A 20222-nucleotide genomic window follows, 5' to 3' on the forward strand; every position below is an offset into this window, starting at 1 on the left:
GCCAACGTCACGACCGATATACAGGATGTGATGTGCGTTTCCCCTTGTCGAAGTGCCGGGAGCAAAGCGGACCGTCCCAGGCTCGCCGCTCGATGAACGGACCCCTGGAGGTGGTGTTGCCTTTGTCAAGAACAGCGACGACGGACCCATAACTGACTCTTGGATACAGGCTAGGACTGTTGATAGCATCTTGGCATTCCAAGTATTGCATGGTATCACGGTAACGGAAGGGGGTGGTACTGATTCGAAAATGGTTAACGACCTTCCTTTTCTGCTCTTGCGTGCTTTAAGATGACTCGTGAATAGGCAGCATAGAGCCGAGAATCAATAAGGCGAGGCAGATATGCTACCAGTCTGTGCAGGTACTGACTCCTTCTGCAGGACTGATAGACCAGCGAATAGTCAGAGAACAATGTACATGACTAGATCGATGCATGCATGGCAGTCAACACGTTGCGAAGTACAAAGTTGGCGGCAAGCAGTTCCTGGGAAGCATGACTCGGGTAGAGCAGCATGACTCGCGCAACTACCACACTGCTGGGATGCGAGTGGGTCGCCGGACGCACCACTGCGATGGAGCCAGCAGGGATTAATAAGCCTTTGATGCACGCCCCGCCGGGACCCACACCCCATGCGCCTGGCTCTTGCCACCTACGACCACTTGGCGCTCGCATGTGCTGGCCTGCCCGGGTCTTTTCACTTTGGGACTCGGCTGTTCTTGGAACCGGAGAAAAAATGTGACCGGCACCAAAAAGCCGTCGGTAGGAGAATTTATCCTCGTGTGCCCACCGCCGATCAGTCTGTACACAGTAGTTGTCACTGCTCGCTTTTAGTGGGCCGGGTCGCATCGGTAGGCATCCCTGGTAATGCTGCGTACGTGAGGGAGTGAGCATCAGAGCATGAGCATGCCAAAAGAGATTCGCGGTATCACTGCCACGAGTCGGTTGACGGGCGTTTGTTGAGCTACCGTTTTCTCCACCAAGACGATCGGGTGACAGAACAGGAGCGTTGCAGCAAAACATGCTATATCCAGCCTGCTTCCATGAGCGCGTCTTATCCGCTCATGAGCCCTTTTCTCTGCGCCTGATCCCCCTCGTCGTCGCTGTCCTCGCTTTCTTCTTCGCTTTCATCGTCTTCCTCCTCGGATTCGGTCTCGACCTCACTAACCGTTTCTTCTTCAGACTCCGATGCTTCTTCCTCATCGCTCTCAGCTAGCCAGTCGTCCAGGTTCTTTGCCTTCGCGGCGCCGGCGAGACCTTTTGTCCTGGCTCCGGATGCGACAACTCTCTCAAGCCCTTGTTCTTTCACAGCCTCATCAAGCCTGCTGCTAGCTGTGACTGCCGCCCTGGCATCGCCACCAGCAGCGACAATTTCCCCCTCTCTCAGTTGAGGGTTTGGTTCCTGCCCTTCCTCTACCCAAGCAGGCAGTTCTTCGTATCCTGGGATGCCGTGTAGGCCGGCGGCATCCTTTCCTAGTACCAACGTGGTAGTTCCAATCATGACACCCTTCCGACTCTCGGAGGGTGACGGTGAATGGGGGACCGGCTTCGGTGCAAGTAGAAGTAGGCTCGCAAGCTGAGTCGACTTCGGCTCCACCAGCAGATTCTTGAATAATCTTGCTCGATCTCGAAGATCGTAGGATGTGTCGTACCGTGCAAGTAAGAGCACGTAATCCCATAATTTGGGGAGAGCATCATCCTTGCTGATGCCCTGAGCCTCCTTCTCCGCATCATCTCGTGTCCCATCCTTGTCGCCATTAACCCGGGCAGTATCGCCTTGACTCTGCTCCTGGAGATATAACAGGTAGCATTTGGCGGCCAGGAGCACGATCTGTGCCTTCACTTCTTCACTTTCACCGCAGAAATTCTTTGTTAGAATCCGCAAAACATCAGGGGCTATTCCAGTTCTACCGGAACCGCCATCTTTCTGATCATCGAGAATGGCAAATTCACCAACGAGCCAAACGATTGTGGCCCTCGCCTGTGGACTGGTGGTTCGATCCAGGTTTCGAGCTAGCCGTACTATGGTCTTGTGGTGAGATGCTGGATCTCGCTGCATGAGGTGGCGCATAACAGTTAGTACCTCGGACACCAACAAGTTGTCAAAACTTGATATCTGATTCAGAAGCACACGAAAACATCGTGCTGAGCTATCGGGCGAAGATTGAGCACACCGGCCAATGGCTTGCACGGACTCGCGCACAAGGTCTATCGACGACGAGTGGCAAAAGTGCTCGAGCTCGTTCAAGATGAGCGACTGCAAGTTGAGAGCGGCGTACGGGAATATTAGTGTGAGCATTTCAATCTTGAGCTTCCATGTAGTCGGACTGTCGCTGCCTGAGATCAGAAAATGAGAGCTGTAGGGCACTAACAGTTTTGGTTGCTCGAGTGCAATAGCGACGATGTTGTAGAGTGCAATCTCCGCCGTTTCCGGACCTGATCGGAGCAAAGCAACCAATGGCCCGACAACAGATGCAAGGTACTCAGGTGTACCAAGATGCAAGAAGATCGCTGCCACCGAAGTAAGAACGGCCGCGCTTCGGGATTGCAGCAGGTTTCGACAGGCTTTGAGGAAGCTCTCAAAATCGGAATCCAGGATCCGGACTACTTCATCCGTCTCTTCTGTCTCATCCGGCTCATCCTCATAAAAGCCTTTCTTCGTAGTCTTGGTGATCTTCTGCGTCTTGACCGGAAAGCAGCGCCGACAATAATTGGCGAGGAGTTTGAGCGTTGCGAGCTGACTCCATTCATCCATGTCGACCAGCTTTCGCACCAGGCCACGATAGTGCTTGTGAATCAGATCAATGCGTTCCGGGCATATTTCGAGGAAGGCTTGGACGGCAGGACCCACAACAAAATACTGCTTGTCTCCAAGGAGAGTCTGGAGGCAGTCGTGTAGCTGTGGTAGCGAGTTTGGGTCCAAATTGTAGCACTTTGGGATGGCCAATGCTGCGGCTTTGCGAACGTGAGGACTCATATCGCTGACTCCCCGTTTGATGGCCAGGGAGACAATCTGGCTAATCACAGGCACCCTCATGCCCGACATGGTCCGCAACGCCAAGGCTCGCACCTGCGGGTTGGTGTCGGTGAGTGATTTCTGGATGGCATTGACTGAAAGGAGCGCCAGATCTGGGTCTGACTCGGCATAGTGAAGCAAATAGATGTAGACGAGCTTCTTGACTTCGATGTTCGGATTGGCGACATTTTTAACCACTGACGAAAAGTACGGCAGGCCTGGCTTGTTCTGGTAGATGAGAGCAATAACCCTCCTCAAGCCATCGAGAATGTCACGGTCACTGCGGCTGTCGAGCAGAGCCTTCAGCTTTGCGAAGGGGATACCCTTAGAAGGACCACCGGTATTAACCGCCCTTCCAATACCGACTGCTTGGGCTGCTTCAAGGGTTAAATCACGAGCTGTGAATGTGGGGTCAGCATGTTGAAGCCAGGAGGAGTCCATAGCGGCGCACCTGGATCCAGAGCAGAAGAGACACGGGCAACTGAGTCCATTTTGAATGGCAGTCAGCGCCGTGTCACCGCTCACGTTCTTGTGTAACCTTCGCTCCTTGTGAGACGACAGACGCACGGCGACGTGTACAGAAGGGGGGAGATGTTTGCCTTACGCCTGATGCGAAGGATGGCAAAGCACGATCGGGTTTCAGGCATGCGTGCTCCACACTGGCTATCAACAGGACAAAAGCCGTTTTGACACCAGCGAACCGCAGCGCATAGCAACATCCACGATCGTTCGCTTGCAGAACGTGTCCATGCGAGAGTGAGTTCTAGGAATTGGGGCACTGAGGCCAAGGCTTCGATATTGCCTGGCTTGTCAATGATGATGACGCAATTTGGGCCGCGTAGTCCATCCTCAACGCGGATTGCCCACACATCCAACGGCGGCTCCATTCTCACACCGTTTGTCTCTTCGTCGTCTACATGAACCTGGTTTCGTCTGACTGGAAGTACCATATTGAGCTTATCCAAGACCTGACGCGAGAACACAGGCCGACCCCAACCAATCTAATCGTCTGCATCTCACGCGAGGACTTCCTCCACCATCTCGCTCTCCAAGTCCAGCACCACTCGGCAGATGCCACAAGTTCCCAGGCAGAGCCTCATCCAGGGGCCGGCAAGGGTCTGCCGGAGTCCCAGCCACATGCTCACCACTTTCTGACACCGACATTGCGTTTATTTGCGGCTAGCAAACACGTCAAGCTGATTTACTGCCCAACTATCCTAGTGCTGCGAGGATACTTGTCGAGTTACAATGCGGACTCTGTGCCACAATCGGTACCGGCCTCCCGCCTGATCATCGTCGATCTGCTGGCGCTTCATCACGGCACGTCCGAATTCACCCTGCAGGGCCTTTCACGGTCTCTAGCCACGGCTGTGTCGGCAGCACACGCTGCTGGACAGGAGCTCCTACTTACCGAGTGTAGAGACATTCGAGACCAATCCCATCCGGATCGGGGGTCGCGTCTCTGGGACAGGCAAGTGCCCTTGTTGAGTGGCTCTGTCAAAATCGGTCTAGAGGGCTCAAGATGGGCCGGTCGATCCATGACCATTAAAGCTATTGCGTCAAGGTGGTTCACATTCGCAGGGGTTCGAGCGCAAGTTCGCACACAGCAAGATGAAGACGAGATGCTCATTTAAAGACTTCCAATAACCCAACATATCATCCAGCGCCCAGGGGTATTCAACAAACACGCAGCCAACACCTGTCATCGCGTCATTATCGTTTGAGGTGGCCTTCTCAGACGCTTTGCTCCATCTCGGTGATGTACAGCTTGATATGTGACTCGAGCTTCTGGTACTGCTCGCGAATGTCGTAAACTTCTTTCTCGATCGTCTCTTTAAGGTCCGCCATCTAGTCAGGATTAGCACGGCTGTTATGGATCATCTTCGGCTTGACTCACCTTCTTCTCAGTTTGCTCGATGCGAATTCTCCTTCGATCTGTCTCTCTGCCCTTCTCAGTCCTCTCTTCGCGTAGCTGCTTCTGGGCGGCGCGCAACTCCTCCATCTTGGCCTTGTTCGCCTCGTCGCGGTCCTTGTGCTTCTGTCGGAGGGCTTCTGTTCGCTCTTCCCACTTCTCAAGCTGCCGCTGCAGCATCTTTTCGTTCTGCTCAATCTCACGAACATTATTGCTGCGATCGGCGACTTGATCTCGGTTTCTTGCCGCTTTGGCCTCTTCCTCCTCCTCCTTATGCAGCTCGACCGAGATTTCTTCGAGAACCTTCACGCAGGACTGCACCTCATTCGTAACAACACCAAAGCTATCACCCGAGGTCTGCAATGCTCGATTACGCCTCTCCAGAGAGTCGATTTGCTGCCGCTCCTGCATCAGGTTGTTGGAAAGGTCGTGAAGCTCATCTTGTAGCTTGCCGGGGCTCTCAAGCACGTATGGCTTGAGCTTTTCGCTCTCTTGCCTGAGTCTTAGCAGTCTCTCCGTCTTCTCTTCAAGGATGCCCTGCGCCCGGGATTTGTCGGCCTTTGCTCTCTCTAGCTGTTCTGCAATGCGTTCCTGACCCTTTTTCAACTCAAGCAGTCGCGCCTTGAGTTCATCGTTCCTTTTCACCTTCTCCTTAACAGCAGCTTCCATCGCTTTTCGGTTGCGCTTCATGTCCTCGAGCCGCTGCTCCATGTCTTGGTTATCCATGTATAGTGTCTCGATGCGCGCTTTGGTCGCTTCCGCTTTATTAAAGTTCTCATCAATCGCAGTGGTTTGACTCTCCCGGAAGCGCACAAAGTTGATGATGTAAGAGAAAATCTTTACCAGTCGCTCGTACGTTGGCCGAACAAGGTCATTGAAGGAGAAGTCGTGAACACCGCACTCGATAAGCATCCGTCGCAAACTCACGAAGAAACCCATGAGCATTCTCGTTTCGAACGGTATAATTTCTGTGTCGCCAGGGCAGATGTCTTCGGCAGCGGCGCGCATGGCAGGGTCAATGGAGTCTCGAGTCGCATTTAAGAGGAGCTCGCCCAAGTGTTCAAACACCATCTGAATCAATTGCGGATTCGGTTTCTGAAGATCGGTCGGCTGGAACGGCACACCTATATCACTGATGCATCCTGCGATCTCTCTGTCGGACTGAAGATACATTAGCGATCGTGCGTGTTTGCAACTGGTGTACGTACCAGCTTCATGAATGCATCGGGGTCTTCCTCCTTCTTCTTGCCGCGCGGCTGTTGCTGTTGCTGAGAAGATCGATATTGCGACATGGCGGTGGCGTCTTTGGTGAGTGCGACCAGGAGCAAGAGTATGTCAACAAGGCGTAAGTATTGGGTAGGACAAGATTGAGAGGGGAGTCGTGCATCCGGTTTGTTGATTTTGCAGCATTTTGGGACTAGCGTGGTAATTCAGCCTTGAACTTCGCCATGAGGCTGAAAGTGTGGCTGGTGCGGTGTATCAAAAAAGTGAGTCAACCACATGCTTCGCCCAGGAACTTTCATCGACTCGTTTGCAAACAAAGTATTGGCGCCTACATCAAGCCGACTCTACAAACCTCTTAGATTGTCGAAGACGACGCGCAGAGATCGTTCTATGACGCTGGAAGACAACGTACGAGAGCTCATCTCCTCAGGTTGGTCACATTACAACCGAGCAGGTTTCGCTTGCTCCTCACAGATCTGAGGGGTCACGGCGGCTGATGCCCATTTTCAATTGCAGTGCCCGGTTATAACACGATGGCATTCGTGAGCCCGCCGTCCACGTCTTCCAGCTCGGCGCCGGTTGCCGCGCTGGCTCCCTCGACCAACTTCGACATTGTGGCTCACTACAACTCTCTCCTCAAGCGCGACCCCAGCATCACCCCGGCGCTGGCAGCTATAGAATCCCTCATAGCACTTTTTTCAGACAACCCTCTTACCACCATAGCCGAGACTCTTGCACTCCTGGAGGCGCAGTCTAGCATCCTTACGCACTCCCAGCATAATCCTATCCCTGTAAGTGCCGGATCGGACCTGTTTCAACGCTACATCATCTCATCGTTCCAATCACGTGCTTTGTTGCACCATTCCGACTTCACTGGATTGCGAAAGCATCTCATTTCCCAATCCCGCGTCTTCATACAGCGCGCTAAGAGCGCTGGCTCGAAAATCGCATCGCACGCCCTTCCCTTCATCAGGGAGTCTGCAATCCTATTCACGTATGACTCAGCCTGTCCCATAATCAGGACCCTCCTCACCACTACCATAGAAGCCGACCGCTCCATTTCCGTGGCGCACGTTACCACGCCCACTGCGCCTGCGACAAATACGACTGGCTCAGCGTCCCTGCCAAGCACTATACTGCCGCTGCATGAAGTCGCTTACGCACTATCATCCCTCACCCCGACTCAACTCCAAGACGCCCTGTTCATTGTCCCCGCAAGTGCGGTGCTCGAGAATGGTGGCATCATCGCGCCGCTCGGCACGCAGCAGCTAGCCCTCCTGGCGCACGCGCACGGGATCCCGCTCTACGTCGCCGTCGAGTCATTCAAATTCGTGCGTAAGTTCCCGCTGGGCTGCGGCGCGGAGGAGCTGGCGAAGATGGGGACTAAACAGCCGACATTGACGTTTTCGTCAGGCCAACAAGCCAGGAAGGTAGGGGGAGAGGGCGGAAATGTCAATGAAGGCAAGAAGACGATAGAAAGAGAGGAGGAGAAGGTGGACATAACGCCACCGTATCTGATCACGGCACTGATCACGGAGAACGGTACTATGACGCCAAGCGCTGTCAGTGAAGAACTCGTCAAGCTTTGGTTCTAGGAACACTCAAGACAGAAGCCCGTAGAACTGTGCGTCTGGAATATTGCAGGGCGTCCAAAGACACTCGTCAGAAAACTGGCAAACGTTTTAAATGCAGGCAGCAACGCCTCGGCCGGGAACGCAAATCTCATAAACCCGCTCTGGGCGAGACTCAAGGGTTCGCGAGAGCGAAAGATGAAGGCGGCTAACTGCACGTTTCTCGCGAATATCGTGGATGGGCATTGCTGTAAGTCGTTGTGGTGGGCTACTCGATCTTTCGTACGCGCTTTGCGATGGTGTGGGAGGAACCGCAAGAGAGCGCCGGATTTCTCGCAGGGGCGTTTCGTTTACATATAGTCAAAGTTAAGATGCACGGTGGCATCAATCATTCTGCCTGACGGGCGCGACTTTTCCAGTCTTCATACAAGTAGCTCTTCTTCTGAGCGTGGGAAAACTTATCCTGCGCTATGAACCTCTTCCAATCCTGCTCCATGGCTTTTGTCCCGAATGATGCAGATAGCGCAGCGCAGAATAGTCCCGCCAAATAAGCGCCATGCTGTGCTACGAATCGAAACCTACTACAGGTCTTTCGTTGCATTTTGTTCTTTTGATTTCATTATGCTCATGCCGCCGTTTGATGCCATTCAACTCTGTGCAATAATGCTGGACATATCCGCCCGTGTATGTGCCGTTGCCACCCTGGGAAGTGGCCCATCATGCCAGCTCGTTCATCTCTTGTTCTTTCGCCTTCAAAGCCTCTCTCATCGCCTCCATCTCGCGCATCAACTTGGCCCGCTTCTCATTCTTGCTATCGTCACGCTGCTCCAGCGCAGGATCGATGCGACTATCAGATGTTGACCCCGGCGGAGGGGCGATGATTTTCGCACGCCACTGATCACCGGTCGTGGGCGGTTTGGTGTTCAGAACTGTCGATAACGGTGGAGGTGCTGGATTGTAGCCGGTGAAATCAACAGGCATATGCGGTCTTCGCCGCTTGGCCGCAGGCTGGTTGGGTGCTGAAGGATCAACCTCTTCATATCCGCCGCCGCCAACATCCTGCTCTTCCATTGGCTCTGGCGAGGTTGAAGCAGCGTGATCAGAAGCGCCTTCGGATCGCGGCGGACCACCTGCGTATGCCGGTACGACTCGTTTCCGCCGCTTGATTGTTGACTTCTTCATCTGCACGGGCCGGTGGGAACCGTGGAGTTTGAAGTAGAGGCCACAGGCGTTGCAGATAGGATGTCCTGCATCATCTCTGCGCCAGAGAGGGGTTACCGTCGTGCCGCAATTTTTGCAAGCCACAAGCATACTTGGAGAAGAGGACTCTGCGGGCCGCGGTGCAGCTTCATCTGTAGTGACGGGGTCGGTGGGAGTCAATCGTCGCTCGTTTGCCTGTGATCCGGCTTCTGGAGGTATGGCTGGTGCTGTGGCGAGCCCCTTCTGAGCCCTCGCCAGACGATTGTTGAACGCTGGACAGCCGCCACAGCCTTGTGCACCGCCAGCACCGTTACAATTTCCTCCGCCCGGGCAAGACCCTGGAGGATGTTCGGCTTCACGAAATGGTAAATTGGAAGGGGTAGCAGAGACTCCAGATATCGTTGGAGCCGCGGCTGACTGCCCAGAGGCTTGAGCAGGGTGTTCTGGAGGCGCGGCAGATACGTTTCGCTTGAAGTTCGTGGGGCGCATCGTATTCCTAGTCTTGAGATAGAGACCACAGGCGTTGCAGATGGTGTTGCCGGCAGGTGAGCGTCGCCAGAGTGGGGTTTTGGTTGTGCCGCAATTGCTGCACACTTGGTTGAACCCACCCATTGGCTGGTTCTCCATTGCCTCACTGCTTGCTCTTCGCTGCTGCCTGTCAGGTCCATCTATCGCGGCCAAGGCTGGGCTAACACTCGAAGCCGAGTCATGATCACCGTGTCCCTCATTCGGTCGTGATGGACTTATTCTCCCGCCCCTCGCCGAAGAAACTAATTGATGTGCTGCGTCCAAGTCCTCAGCTGATGGTTGTCGCAGAATGCTTGGCTGGCCCGAAGCGTGAGTCGCCGAACGTCTCAGAGCGTCCATTGCTGACTGAACCGCCAACATAACATCCACCTCTCACATAAACCCCCGTACGGTCAACGTCGGCTTGCACAAGTTCGATATGCACTCGATATAGATCGAAATATAGGCCGTAGGAACAGGTGGTGAGCCTGCCTGCGGTTGCCCTGAAAATTGCAGTGTGGTTTAGAACGATGGGCTCTGGAAGGGTACAAAGTGGCAGCCTTGAGATGGCAGTTTGGGAGATTTAGCAGCCCTATCCTTGAGAAATAATAACCGAAAACTACCTTTGTGAAGTGGAAGAATGAGATAGCGATCTCTCATAAGGGACTTGTTGAACAGATCACAGTCGCAATTATGAAAAGCGGTGACACCGCTTGGGAGGGAGGCGTGAAGGACCCAGAATGACGCGCTGGCGAGAACACGAGGAGGTCAGCAATTTCATTTGGGATATAATTGGCCACGCGGGTTACTGAGACGGACGACGTGGCTCCATTGGTCACGTGACACACTGCAACGGTCCAGAGACTGGTTTTTCCGGTCTTGGAGAGTGCCTGTTTACTGTTAGAGTACTGGATATGGCACTCTGACCCGTTCCAAACGCTGACATCCTCAAAGGTCAGATGAGATCGTTAATACAGCTCAGCTACCTAAAGGCCGCAGAACATCGAATTGCTGTGTACAGTGGTATATTTCTGCAGTTTTGGCAATAGCACACTGGCAGCCCAGAGAAGGCCTCGACCCGGGTTGTAGCGTCGTGGATTTAATATATAACATCAATATGACCTAGGCCGACACGCTAGGAAGCCTGAAGTGAGGCAATGCTCGAAGATATGCCTACATTCGCCCGCTGCAAGACATTGCTGGCGCTCGCAGGCCGTGCCGGCCCTTGAGCGTGATCTGAACATCCTGCTCCAATCCCATCATTGCCAATAGTCTGATAGTAACACAAGAGAGCCTTTGCGCGCCGTCCATCTCAACGCGCCGCAATTGGGGTGTCGCTGAGGGACTTGCGCAAAGATCCTTCACGCAAGCAAAGAAGCCATTGCAGTGTATCTAGACTTGCTCAGCGCCCCAACCGGCGTCTGCGTCCCGCATGTTCGAAGGAGGCTCGATGGAAGGAACGAACTCCAGAGCAGCATAGACAATGCCGCTGAAGACGATGATGCTGCCAGAGATATAAAGAATGGTGAACTGCTCGAAGCACAAAGTGCCCATGAAGATGTAGACTGCCATCAGGTTAGTGGATGCGACTTTTGCTCCCTGGGGAAACCTTACAAATGCCGCGACCAAGAAAGCTGAACAAAAAGGAGGCGTATTTTGGAAGATAAGGAGGAACCTGGGGCAGCAGCTCAAGCCCACCAACAGCTATAGAGTGTTAGTGTCGTCGCATCAAATCCTGGGGATCACTTGTTCGTACCAAGACCAAAGACCACGAGGTAGATTCCAACGATGATGGTTCGGCTAATCACGATCAGTAAATGTCTAGAATGCGCATGAGGGCGACTGGAGGCGGCACGTACATGCTGAGTTCGAAGAAGGTAACAATGCCTGCGTAAGCGGTTAGCAGAATCCCATAAGAAAGATCGGGTGAAGCATCTACTGACCTGACAGAATCATCAAGGCGCCAACCACCATGTTGGCGATGCGGCTATAGTAGGAGAGTCAGATTCGTCGCGATGTGGGCCACTGGCCCTCTTTGCATTATTGCGACTCACAAAATATTGCTGAAATCCATCTTGAATGTTTTGCGGCGCAAGCTACCGGGAGAGGTAAAAGACTCGAACAGGGACGGACGTCAGGGGGATATGAGGAGGTTGCGCTGATCGATGAGAACGAAGCTGGAATGCTTTTGGATCTGGTCCTGGGAGCAGCAGAATTGCGGTATATCGAGGAGACAACGTTGTAGGCAGCAGTGAAAGGTGACTAGGATGATTCAACAGGCACGATATAGAAACTTGAAGGCCACGAGCACTGGAGCTAACTCTACTAGCACGTATGGCGCAGCTTGTCGTGCAAAGAAGGCTAGTGCGACGCTCACGTAGGCCAAGCCAGGGCCCCAAACCCTCATGTTGACGAAGAGAACACGATTTCAGGACTTACAGAAAGGGACAGGATCTCGCGGCAGTCGAGTCATCCATGTTAGCGAGTATACGTTGTCATTGACTTGGAGTCTACAAAGACTATGCAGTCCTTTGAGCATCAATGCACCGAGCAAATTTCCTATGCTCTTCTGCCTGCCAGCCAAAGTGTTGTGACCCCGTTTCTGGCGCTCATGTCTAGCGCTCATGTCTAGCGCAAATCAGTTCCTCATATCTAGACCCAGATCATGCAGGGTATCATTCCCATTCCATCGCTATGCAGTATCGAATCTTCGCAAATCCCGAAGATGCACCAACTCCGTAACTCCTTGAGGTTCTATGTTCGCAGGGTGGATCGAGGTCGTTCAGCGATCTTGATCAGGTGGCTGGTTTGTGTAGTGGCACCGGACTTCTTTATGAAAGAAGCTCTCGAAGCTGGCTTGATGATCTTGCGTCTACGCATCCGAGCTGCATCAGAATCGCTGAGGTCGCCAGGCTTATACTCGGCATCGTCGTCATCTGACAGGTCCAGCTCACCGACGCCAGAGGATGTCTCGGTGTCCTGGGTGCTTGCAGGAGTGTTGGGGAGAGCATCGGCTTGGCCCTGATCCTCGTCTACTTCGAAAGAAACGGTTGACATATCAGTCCGTTTGCGGGTGCTCTTGCGGCGATCGGCACGCTTACGGCGGGGATTGTCACCCTCTTCTTCAAGTGATCGCTTTGAGCTTGAGCTTCGGTGAGAAGACGAGACCGAAGCGCTCCTGGCCCGTACATTTAGTTGATCAAGGCTGCCTTCGACTTCCTTCTTGCCTTTCTGGATAATGTCGTGAATGAGCTCGTGTGACAAGTCGGACCGATTGTTGCGAATGGCTCTGGCAGTCGGAGCGGAGATGGCCGGGTTATTGTTGACTGTGCTAGCATCGTTGCTGCCAGATGTGGTGCCGACAGTGGCGGTAAGCTCGTTCTGAGACTGTTGAGACTCTGGTTTCGGACTCTGGTTGTTTCGAGGGTGCGAGCCATCTCTATTCCTGGCCGAATCGTAGTGACCACTGGCACCCTGCTCTTCACCACCGTAGGCGATATGTAGGGACGAGCGGAGGACCTTATTCTCTCGGTATTCGTTGGTGTAGAACAAGGATTCTTTATCGAAATGGCGGATTTTGGGTAGGTGGACTGTCACGTCTTGATCGAAGATCTGGCAGAATGCAACCAGCTCAGGTTCTCCACCATAGGTACCTGGACGCGACATGACTGCTAGATAATCCTCGAACGCGTCGTAGGATTCTTGGGATTGGATTGTCGCAGCTGAACGAGTCGCTCTGCGTTGTTGCACATCATCTTTGTGGACGTGGCCTTCGAAGAGGGGTCTGAAGTTGCGGAGGTGCTCTACAATAGCAGTGCGGATCTCGGGGTGTCTAGTAGGGTCGCCGTACAGTTGGTCGGACAAGGACGCGAAGAGACAGTTGCCCTAGAAAAGGTCAGGGCGTTGTTGAGCTCCAATTAATTTCACTTACATCTCCAGCAATGCTGTATCTATACTTTCCATCTTTGATGAGGCCGGGCCAGACAGCCTTAGGCTTTCGGACCATGATGGGTAGCTGCGAGGACATAGCATGGTTAGCCATGGTTGCACAAAAGCCATTGACAAGATCATCAGGCGACAAATAACGATAAATGCTTCGAAATGCCGTCGAGGCAGCGAACAGCAAGGTGTTGCTGCCGACGGGAGGTGGGATGTAGGGGATGGACGATCTTGCTTGAGCCTTGAAGGAGCCTGCTTGAGGCCACAGGCACGCGGGCAGCCGCAATAGTGACGCTGTGCATGGGAGCCCGGGCTCACCTTGGTCGCTCTTGCCCGTAAGAGCTTAGCTTAGCCGTTGATAGGCGGAAGTATTTGCTTGGAGGTGGGGTTGCGAATAATCGAGGTTTGTTGGAGTATTCCTCAGATGTACAACTGTACGCCTTTTGATGAGGTAGTGCCGCGCTACAAGTACTTGGGATGAGTAGGAGAAGTCGAGGATTGACAAGCAGAATTAACCACTGCAGTAGTCGAGTGAGTGAGTACGAGTATCTACAAGAGTGCCTCCAAGAATACCGGAAGGCTGGGTCTATTCAGACACGTCCCCCTATTGTCAGTGCGAGAGTGAATATTGCTCAGCTTGCAGAACAGCTTCACCGCCATGGGGTCCCAGAATATTGTGGTGGTTGGGTATGACTCTTCTCCTTTCACCGTTGCAGCCTTGCAACCAGTTGGTACTAACAGTCCACGTGTCAGAGCGGGAGTCATAGGCCTAACCACAGCCCTGCTTCTGTCTCGAGAAGGCTACAGCGTTACGGTCGCTGCAAAACACATGCCAGGAGACTACGATATAGAATATGCCTCGCCATGGGCTGGTGCCAATTATGTTCCGTAGGTGCCTCAACGCGTACCCAGGTAGTCGAGGGCCTAACTAATCCGGCAGCCTCATGACCGTGTCCGGCGACCGGGCACACGAATGGGAGAAACACACCTGGCCAGTTCTCCGAAACCTCGCTCAAAGCCATCCCGAAGCCGGCATCCATTTTCAGCCCACCAGAATCTTCGTGAGGACGAAGGATGTTGGCTCCGCAAAGGCCCAGAAGTAGAGGAAACCAAATCTCAGCCTCAGACCGCAAGCTGACAACAACCAGGTTTATTGATGCACTTGGTCACCATCCATGGTTGACGTGGAAAAATATTCCTGAGCATGAGCTTAGACCCGGCATCCAAAGCGGTGTAGAGTTTGAGAGTGTCTGCATCAATACCGCCATCTATCTGCCATGGCTGGTTTCTCAGTGTCTCCGCAATGGGGTGGTGTTTAAGAGAGCGGTCTTCGATCATGTTGGCGACGCTGCTTCTGTGCATCATGCCAGCAACAGCGCTGACCTCGTGGTGAACTGCACTGGTTTATCAGCACGAAAGCTAGGTGGTGTTGAAGACCAAGCCATGACGCCCATTAGAGGCCAGGTTGTGGTGGTAAGGAACGATGCCCATGCAATGTATTCTATTAGCGGTACAGACGATGGAAGTGACGAGCTGGCCTACATCATGACACGCGCCGCTGGTGGCGGAACGATACTGGGTGGCTGCTATCAAGAAGGAAACTGGGACTCACAGCCAGATCCGAATCTAGCTGTTCGTATTATGGAGAGGGCGGTGGCATTATGTCCGAATCTTACAAAGGGTAAAGGTATTGAGCATTTGTCAATCATCCGACACGGTGTCGGTCTTCGGCCGCTGAGACGGGGAGGGACGAGACTAGAGAAAGAGATTATCCGTGGAGTACGGGTCGTGCATTGCTACGGGCATGCTGGAGCTGGCTATCAGTCGTCGTACGGCAGTTGTCAGGAGGTAATTAGTCTTGTACAGCAAGTACTTAAGACGGACGGCCGAGCGCATCTATGACCCTGCTCCGGGCCTAGACAGATTAGAGCAACCAAAGAATGAAATTGTCTTCAAGATCCGCCTGCATATGCTCCCGAAACTCACAGCAGACTACGACCCCAGAGCCCCTGGTGTGGATTCGAGGAAGGCACCAGTCAATTTTGTCAACTCTTGAAAAGCGATATGCTGTAAGTCCGGGAAGCCCGTTCGTGGATTTTGTCAATCCGTCATTGTGACCTTCTAGGAAACCCAGAAGCCTTGCTGTCAATTTTGTCGACCTTTGGTGATTGATCATGGCGGCCACATGTGGCCCGGAAGTGTTGGCCGAGTAGAGAAAGGGTCTGAAACAAAGCCAGGTGTGGACTGTCTGCTGCACCCATCATTTCTGTACTCGGATCTTCTGCGTCTCGTAAATGTTGTTGCCTACCGCATCCAAGACAGAAGCGAGAAAAAGGTACAAGATCCAACTACGGCGCTGAAACATGCATGCGTCGAACAGCCTGCAAGGAACAACGCCATCTCGAGCCACCACTATCAAGCTTGAGCTGGGCTGCCAGGCCGATCTGCGGCTTGATCAACAGATGATGCCAGCAAAGCCCGCTTTTACGGTCCCGGTCATCGGCAAATCTAGTCGATGGCATTTCATTCTCAGAACTTCGATTCGAGCTGTCCCATGAACCAAGTATCCGACGTCATGTTGCCGGAGCTCCAGCATAGTGGTGCACTTGCAGTAGTTACCGACGGCGCCGTCGGCCGCTACCTCAGCCTCCATTCGGAGGATTTTGCAGGTGGCTGTGAGCAGCTGCAACGCGCCCTTGGGCGCGACTTCATTAAACGTCCGTGCCAGCGACCAGAGTCGTCTATGACTCCGAGATTGTCACAGGATTGTAAACTTCCTGGCTCGGTGCAGCAGCGAGTATGAACCTTACTGCACGACATCTCCCATGGACTTTGGTCGGCGAAAATTAGGCGATCACCAGTGCAGTCAGCGAGAGCCAGTCATTGCGAGGGATCACGCTGCCCACAATTGAAAGAATCAGGGCAATTGGATAGTCGTCTGCTTAAGCGGAAAGTGAGATGATCTGCCACCATTGACGTGCAACCAATGCCCTCTTGTAAATCTGCCGCAGACCTTCAATGCTGCTGGATTTGTTCGCGTGCTTGCCCGCACTGTTGTTTGCCCATGCGAGTGGCCGGGGTTTGTTAGGACTGTCGCTTGATGGGGTTGTGGCGCCCTTGGGAAGAAAGCGGTTTAGCAGCTCCAACGCGGTGGCGTCGACGTGTTGCTGATGACTTCAGAGTGGATAACGCCAACCCGCCTTGCTGCTGCGCTGCTCCTCATCATGCCCGATCCCCATTATTCCGCTCTCCTTCTCTGCATTCTTTACTAGAGCTGTTCATGCACCTCTCCAAGTACCTGCTTTTGCGCCCACTTACTCGAATATCCTTGACCATTGTTCTTTGACATTCGCCTTGCCGTCTGTACGGAACTGCGGATTGCAGCTTAGTTGAATCAAGTCTTACTGCCCTGGTCCCTGCTTGCAGGCTTGACGAGTTTCACCTCTGGATCACGAAGACACTGTACCTCGATGCCCCTGCCGGACGACGCCTCCCGCCCTTCTTAAGCCTCGCCCGTTAATCAGACGAATGCCGACGCCTCCTACTGGAGCCACCTAGATGTCGACCCATCGAAGCCGTTATCGATTAAGGTCTCGGAAGCGACCTCGCCTCGCTCGCCCCTTGCAATCGCAATCACACATGCGCTGAAGCCTGCGCCTGTCACGTTTGACATCATCTCATTATGGGATTTTGGTTCTTTGGCGCCAACAAGAAGAATCGCAAGCGCACGAATACGGAAACAGAACACACAACTTCTTTGCTCGAGAAGTCGGACCCGGCGCCGATGGCTCGCAACGATGGCCCCACTCCTCAGCAAGGCAATCCCAGGATTGCCAGACAGGAGCCTGCGCAGGGTCGAGACGCTGGAGCACGAAAACTCTCAAAGCCACGTCCACCCCAACATTCATATGCATCGCCAGTAGCCGGGTCCCCTCATGCACGAGCTACGCCTATACCCCGCCGCAACTCTTACACTACCCAGAACATGTCACAAAGTAGCATTGGACCGGAGAATTTCAGCGCGGCTTCTCAATTGCCAACCCTCCACGCCACTCGCCCAAACTACGACCCCACGATGCCTCGAAAGAAGTCGAGCAAGAGAAAAGCTGACGATCATGCCCGGGAGAAAGAGTTGAGAGCCATGAGCGCACCTATTCCTATACCGAAGCCTAAGAGGCCTGCGACGTATTCTGGGTCTGGGCCTTTGCAGCGCGAGACGCGACATGTGCCTGGCGATCTTAGGAGGCCTTCATCGCAAGTGTCGCTACCTATACCCGAAAACATCAGCGAAACCGACGAGTCTCTGTACCAGAACAGTTTCAAGATTGGCGTTCTCGCAGCGCTTAGTCCTAGGCCCACAATCAGGTATAACGGAAGAAGTCGAAGTAGCCTCGGCAAACAGCCGTCACGGATGGACCCAGTGCAGCAATCCATCGAGGAGGAATATGTCAGCCCATCGAAGAAGCGCATAGATGACTTGGCGGACGGTCTGGATTCTGCAGGCCTGCGTGAGCTGATGGAACGCGACCGGAAGCGCCGCGAGAAAAAGAGGGACAGTGAGAAGCTCAAGTTACAGCGCAAGCTCCAGCGCCGTGCCGAAAAGCAGCGCGAAGAAGACACGAGAAGAGCACGAACGGAAGAATTTGCGCGAACATCTCAAGCGGAACTTCACCCACACCACCCAGCCGCCGCAGACGTACCGCCTAGGGCACCGGAGGCATCTGCCCAGCCGGTCGACCCGTTCTCCGATCCAGCACCGACAAAACCAGTCACGAGTCATGAGATTCGCAATCCATTTGACGATGAGGGAGACCTGGACGTCACGCAGGAGTCTTTTGACCAAAAGGACGAGGCTGAACCTCATATCTCTGTGAAGTCCCCAGGCCGCAAACCCGCAGAGGTACATCATTTGGAAGAGCCCAAGGCATCTCAAGCGGCAATCTCTCCACCTAGTTCACCTCTGCGCGCACCGTTAGACGAGCGCAATTCATCTCAAGCCTCGTTCAAAAAGGAAAACATCTCACCTGAAGCTGCCGCCGGCCTCGAACGTGACCGCAAGGCACCAGACCAGAACGGACAGCAAGCAAGTTCTTGGACTAGTTTCTTCAAACGTGGTAGCCGCCGCAAAGGATCTGCTCCTGACCGCAGCCGGGGCACACCATCGGAGTTCTCAAACACCAGTCGAGAATCTTTCGCTCGCAAACCACCACCGCAACTGATGCTTTCGCAGAGAACTTTTGTACGCTCTGGCTCGGCTACTCCACAGCGAACGATGTCAAAATTCAAGGAAGATCTACCGGAGTATCCCACACCACCGGACTCGAGATTACAGTCCCCTGAAATAACAAGTGGTCAGCCTGTAAACATCACGTCACCTACGGCAAGACATCTTGTTCGCTCACAATCGGGAACGCTGGACGAAACCAACTCCAGTGCCCCCACTCTAGAACGAGGCCGGCCAGATAGTCGAGTGCAGTCTTTGATGTCGGGAGATAGTGAATTCGCTGGTCATGCCCTTAGCCAGTCCCTTGCGTCGGTGGACTCGGAGGGCTCGTGGCTTTCGGGGAAACCGGTTAAACGACTTTCTGGTCCTATGAGTCCTATGCATCTGGAGTTAAACCAGAAGCCAGATGAGATGGAGGAGGCACTTGCTTCAGACGACTACCTTAGCCGCCTTTCACCAGAGCCGGACGAGAGGCGTCGGTCTACTATTTCAGCACGACGAGCAAGCAGTACCGTTTTAGAGACTCAGAAAGAAGAATCCGTGGCCCAACCAGTTCCAGCGATGTCACGCACCTTGAATCAAGGAGAGACATGGCACGGAAGTGTGGGCCGCCAGCCCACCGTCATTAAGCCTGCGACCCGCGCAAAGTCTCGAGAGGGTTTACTGAAGGATTTCCAATCAGCCGATGCCGGCGCTATGAGCGAAGATGAAGACAATGAGTCGCCAAAAAGCGAAGAAGAAATGACCATCATGCGTGCTCGCAGTGTCGACTATGGCAAAGGTCATGCCCGGAAGATCAGTGCCGGAAGTGCCAAGGTACTCGATATCAGAAGAGCGTCCGTGCACTCGGTGAATTCGCAACGCGCGAATGCCATTGCAGCGCAGGAGACGATTCCTCAGAAATGACAAAGAGAAAGTTGTTAGCCTCCAACAACCCAGACTCGGGCCATCTCCTATGTTACGAACGAAAAGTGGTGCAAAGTCTCTGAGAGACTCGAGCCTAGTGTGCTCTGTAATTTTGACGACGACGCTTCGATACCCTTTGCCGCTCCTTTCGATAACCCGCGGGTAGAGGATGGCAGGACTATCTCTGCCCTTTGGGTTGGAATGCTACAGCATAATGAACGATCTGGACGGACACACGAGCGTAAATTTGCCTACTATAGGTCAGCGAGGCTGTTCTTTGCAAGTAGAAGAATGATGCCATCAATAACAATCTTTTGATGATCACTATTCAACCCCTGCCGTTGTCAGCCCTGTCACGTGCCCGGCAGGTAATTCCAAATCCTGGCGGCACAATCAATGGCATCATTGCTCCAAGCAGCGCTAGAAGCTGCCTGAAGGCTTCTTATCAAATTTCAGCGTATTTCTAAGCCTGCCATTCATAGTCCTCAGCCTAAAAGCAGCCCCTCCATCCCTCGTGGTAGTCCCGGCATAAAGACACATCGGATTACCCCTCGCCGCGCGCTTCCCATGCCGTAAGTTGATTCCGTTATCCCTCATCTCTCCCACAATTTGCAAACACGCGACAAATACCGCTCCCGACCCTGCGTCGTAGCTTCGAGTCTTCACCATTATTCATCTGACATTGCTGGCACAGACCCAGCATATATACCCCGGCTCTGACCGC

The 20222-nt window shown here is 53.5% G+C and overlaps 9 protein-coding genes across 9 annotated transcripts; 4 read left to right on the forward strand and 5 right to left on the reverse strand.

Annotated features, from left to right (window-relative positions):
• Positions 1-1053: 1053 nt before the first annotated feature.
• Positions 1054-3456, reverse strand: HMPREF1541_04065 (uncharacterized protein; the record flags this gene model as incomplete). The annotated part of the gene is made up of 1 exon (XM_008718411.1): positions 1054-3456. The coding sequence occupies one exon, from the start codon at positions 3454-3456 to the stop codon at positions 1054-1056; it is 2403 nt and encodes an 800-aa protein (XP_008716633.1).
• Positions 3457-3932: 476 nt separating this feature from the next.
• HMPREF1541_04066 (uncharacterized protein) lies at positions 3933-4649 on the forward strand (the record flags this gene model as incomplete). Its single annotated transcript, XM_008718412.1, has 1 exon — positions 3933-4649. The coding sequence occupies one exon, from the start codon at positions 3933-3935 to the stop codon at positions 4647-4649; it is 717 nt and encodes a 238-aa protein (XP_008716634.1).
• Positions 4650-4749: 100 nt separating this feature from the next.
• HMPREF1541_04067 (uncharacterized protein) lies at positions 4750-6219 on the reverse strand (the record flags this gene model as incomplete). The annotated part of the gene is made up of 3 exons (XM_008718413.1): positions 4750-4863; positions 4913-6088; positions 6136-6219. The coding sequence occupies 3 exons, from the start codon at positions 6217-6219 to the stop codon at positions 4750-4752; spliced, it is 1374 nt and encodes a 457-aa protein (XP_008716635.1).
• A 465-nt stretch (positions 6220-6684) lies between these two features.
• HMPREF1541_04068 (uncharacterized protein) lies at positions 6685-7746 on the forward strand (the record flags this gene model as incomplete). Its single annotated transcript, XM_008718414.1, has 1 exon — positions 6685-7746. The coding sequence occupies one exon, from the start codon at positions 6685-6687 to the stop codon at positions 7744-7746; it is 1062 nt and encodes a 353-aa protein (XP_008716636.1).
• A 693-nt stretch (positions 7747-8439) lies between these two features.
• HMPREF1541_04069 (uncharacterized protein) lies at positions 8440-9810 on the reverse strand (the record flags this gene model as incomplete). The annotated part of the gene is made up of 1 exon (XM_008718415.1): positions 8440-9810. The coding sequence occupies one exon, from the start codon at positions 9808-9810 to the stop codon at positions 8440-8442; it is 1371 nt and encodes a 456-aa protein (XP_008716637.1).
• A 1011-nt stretch (positions 9811-10821) lies between these two features.
• HMPREF1541_04070 (uncharacterized protein) lies at positions 10822-11403 on the reverse strand (the record flags this gene model as incomplete). Its single annotated transcript, XM_008718416.1, has 5 exons — positions 10822-10994; positions 11044-11133; positions 11186-11229; positions 11289-11316; positions 11373-11403. 5 exons carry the CDS (start codon positions 11401-11403, stop codon positions 10822-10824), a joined length of 366 nt encoding a protein of 121 aa, XP_008716638.1.
• A 780-nt stretch (positions 11404-12183) lies between these two features.
• HMPREF1541_04071 (uncharacterized protein) lies at positions 12184-13435 on the reverse strand (the record flags this gene model as incomplete). The annotated part of the gene is made up of 2 exons (XM_008718417.1): positions 12184-13314; positions 13361-13435. The coding sequence occupies 2 exons, from the start codon at positions 13433-13435 to the stop codon at positions 12184-12186; spliced, it is 1206 nt and encodes a 401-aa protein (XP_008716639.1).
• A 591-nt stretch (positions 13436-14026) lies between these two features.
• HMPREF1541_04072 (uncharacterized protein) lies at positions 14027-15270 on the forward strand (the record flags this gene model as incomplete). The annotated part of the gene is made up of 4 exons (XM_008718418.1): positions 14027-14055; positions 14122-14256; positions 14309-14467; positions 14517-15270. 4 exons carry the CDS (start codon positions 14027-14029, stop codon positions 15268-15270), a joined length of 1077 nt encoding a protein of 358 aa, XP_008716640.1.
• Positions 15271-17050: 1780 nt separating this feature from the next.
• HMPREF1541_04073 (uncharacterized protein) lies at positions 17051-19498 on the forward strand (the record flags this gene model as incomplete). Its single annotated transcript, XM_008718419.1, has 1 exon — positions 17051-19498. One exon carries the CDS (start codon positions 17051-17053, stop codon positions 19496-19498), a length of 2448 nt encoding a protein of 815 aa, XP_008716641.1.
• Between the last annotated feature and the right edge of the window lie 724 nt (positions 19499-20222).

This window comes from Cyphellophora europaea (assembly GCF_000365145.1).
Source record: "Cyphellophora europaea CBS 101466 unplaced genomic scaffold supercont1.3, whole genome shotgun sequence".
NCBI classification, from domain to species: Eukaryota; Fungi; Ascomycota; class Eurotiomycetes; order Chaetothyriales; family Cyphellophoraceae; genus Cyphellophora; species Cyphellophora europaea.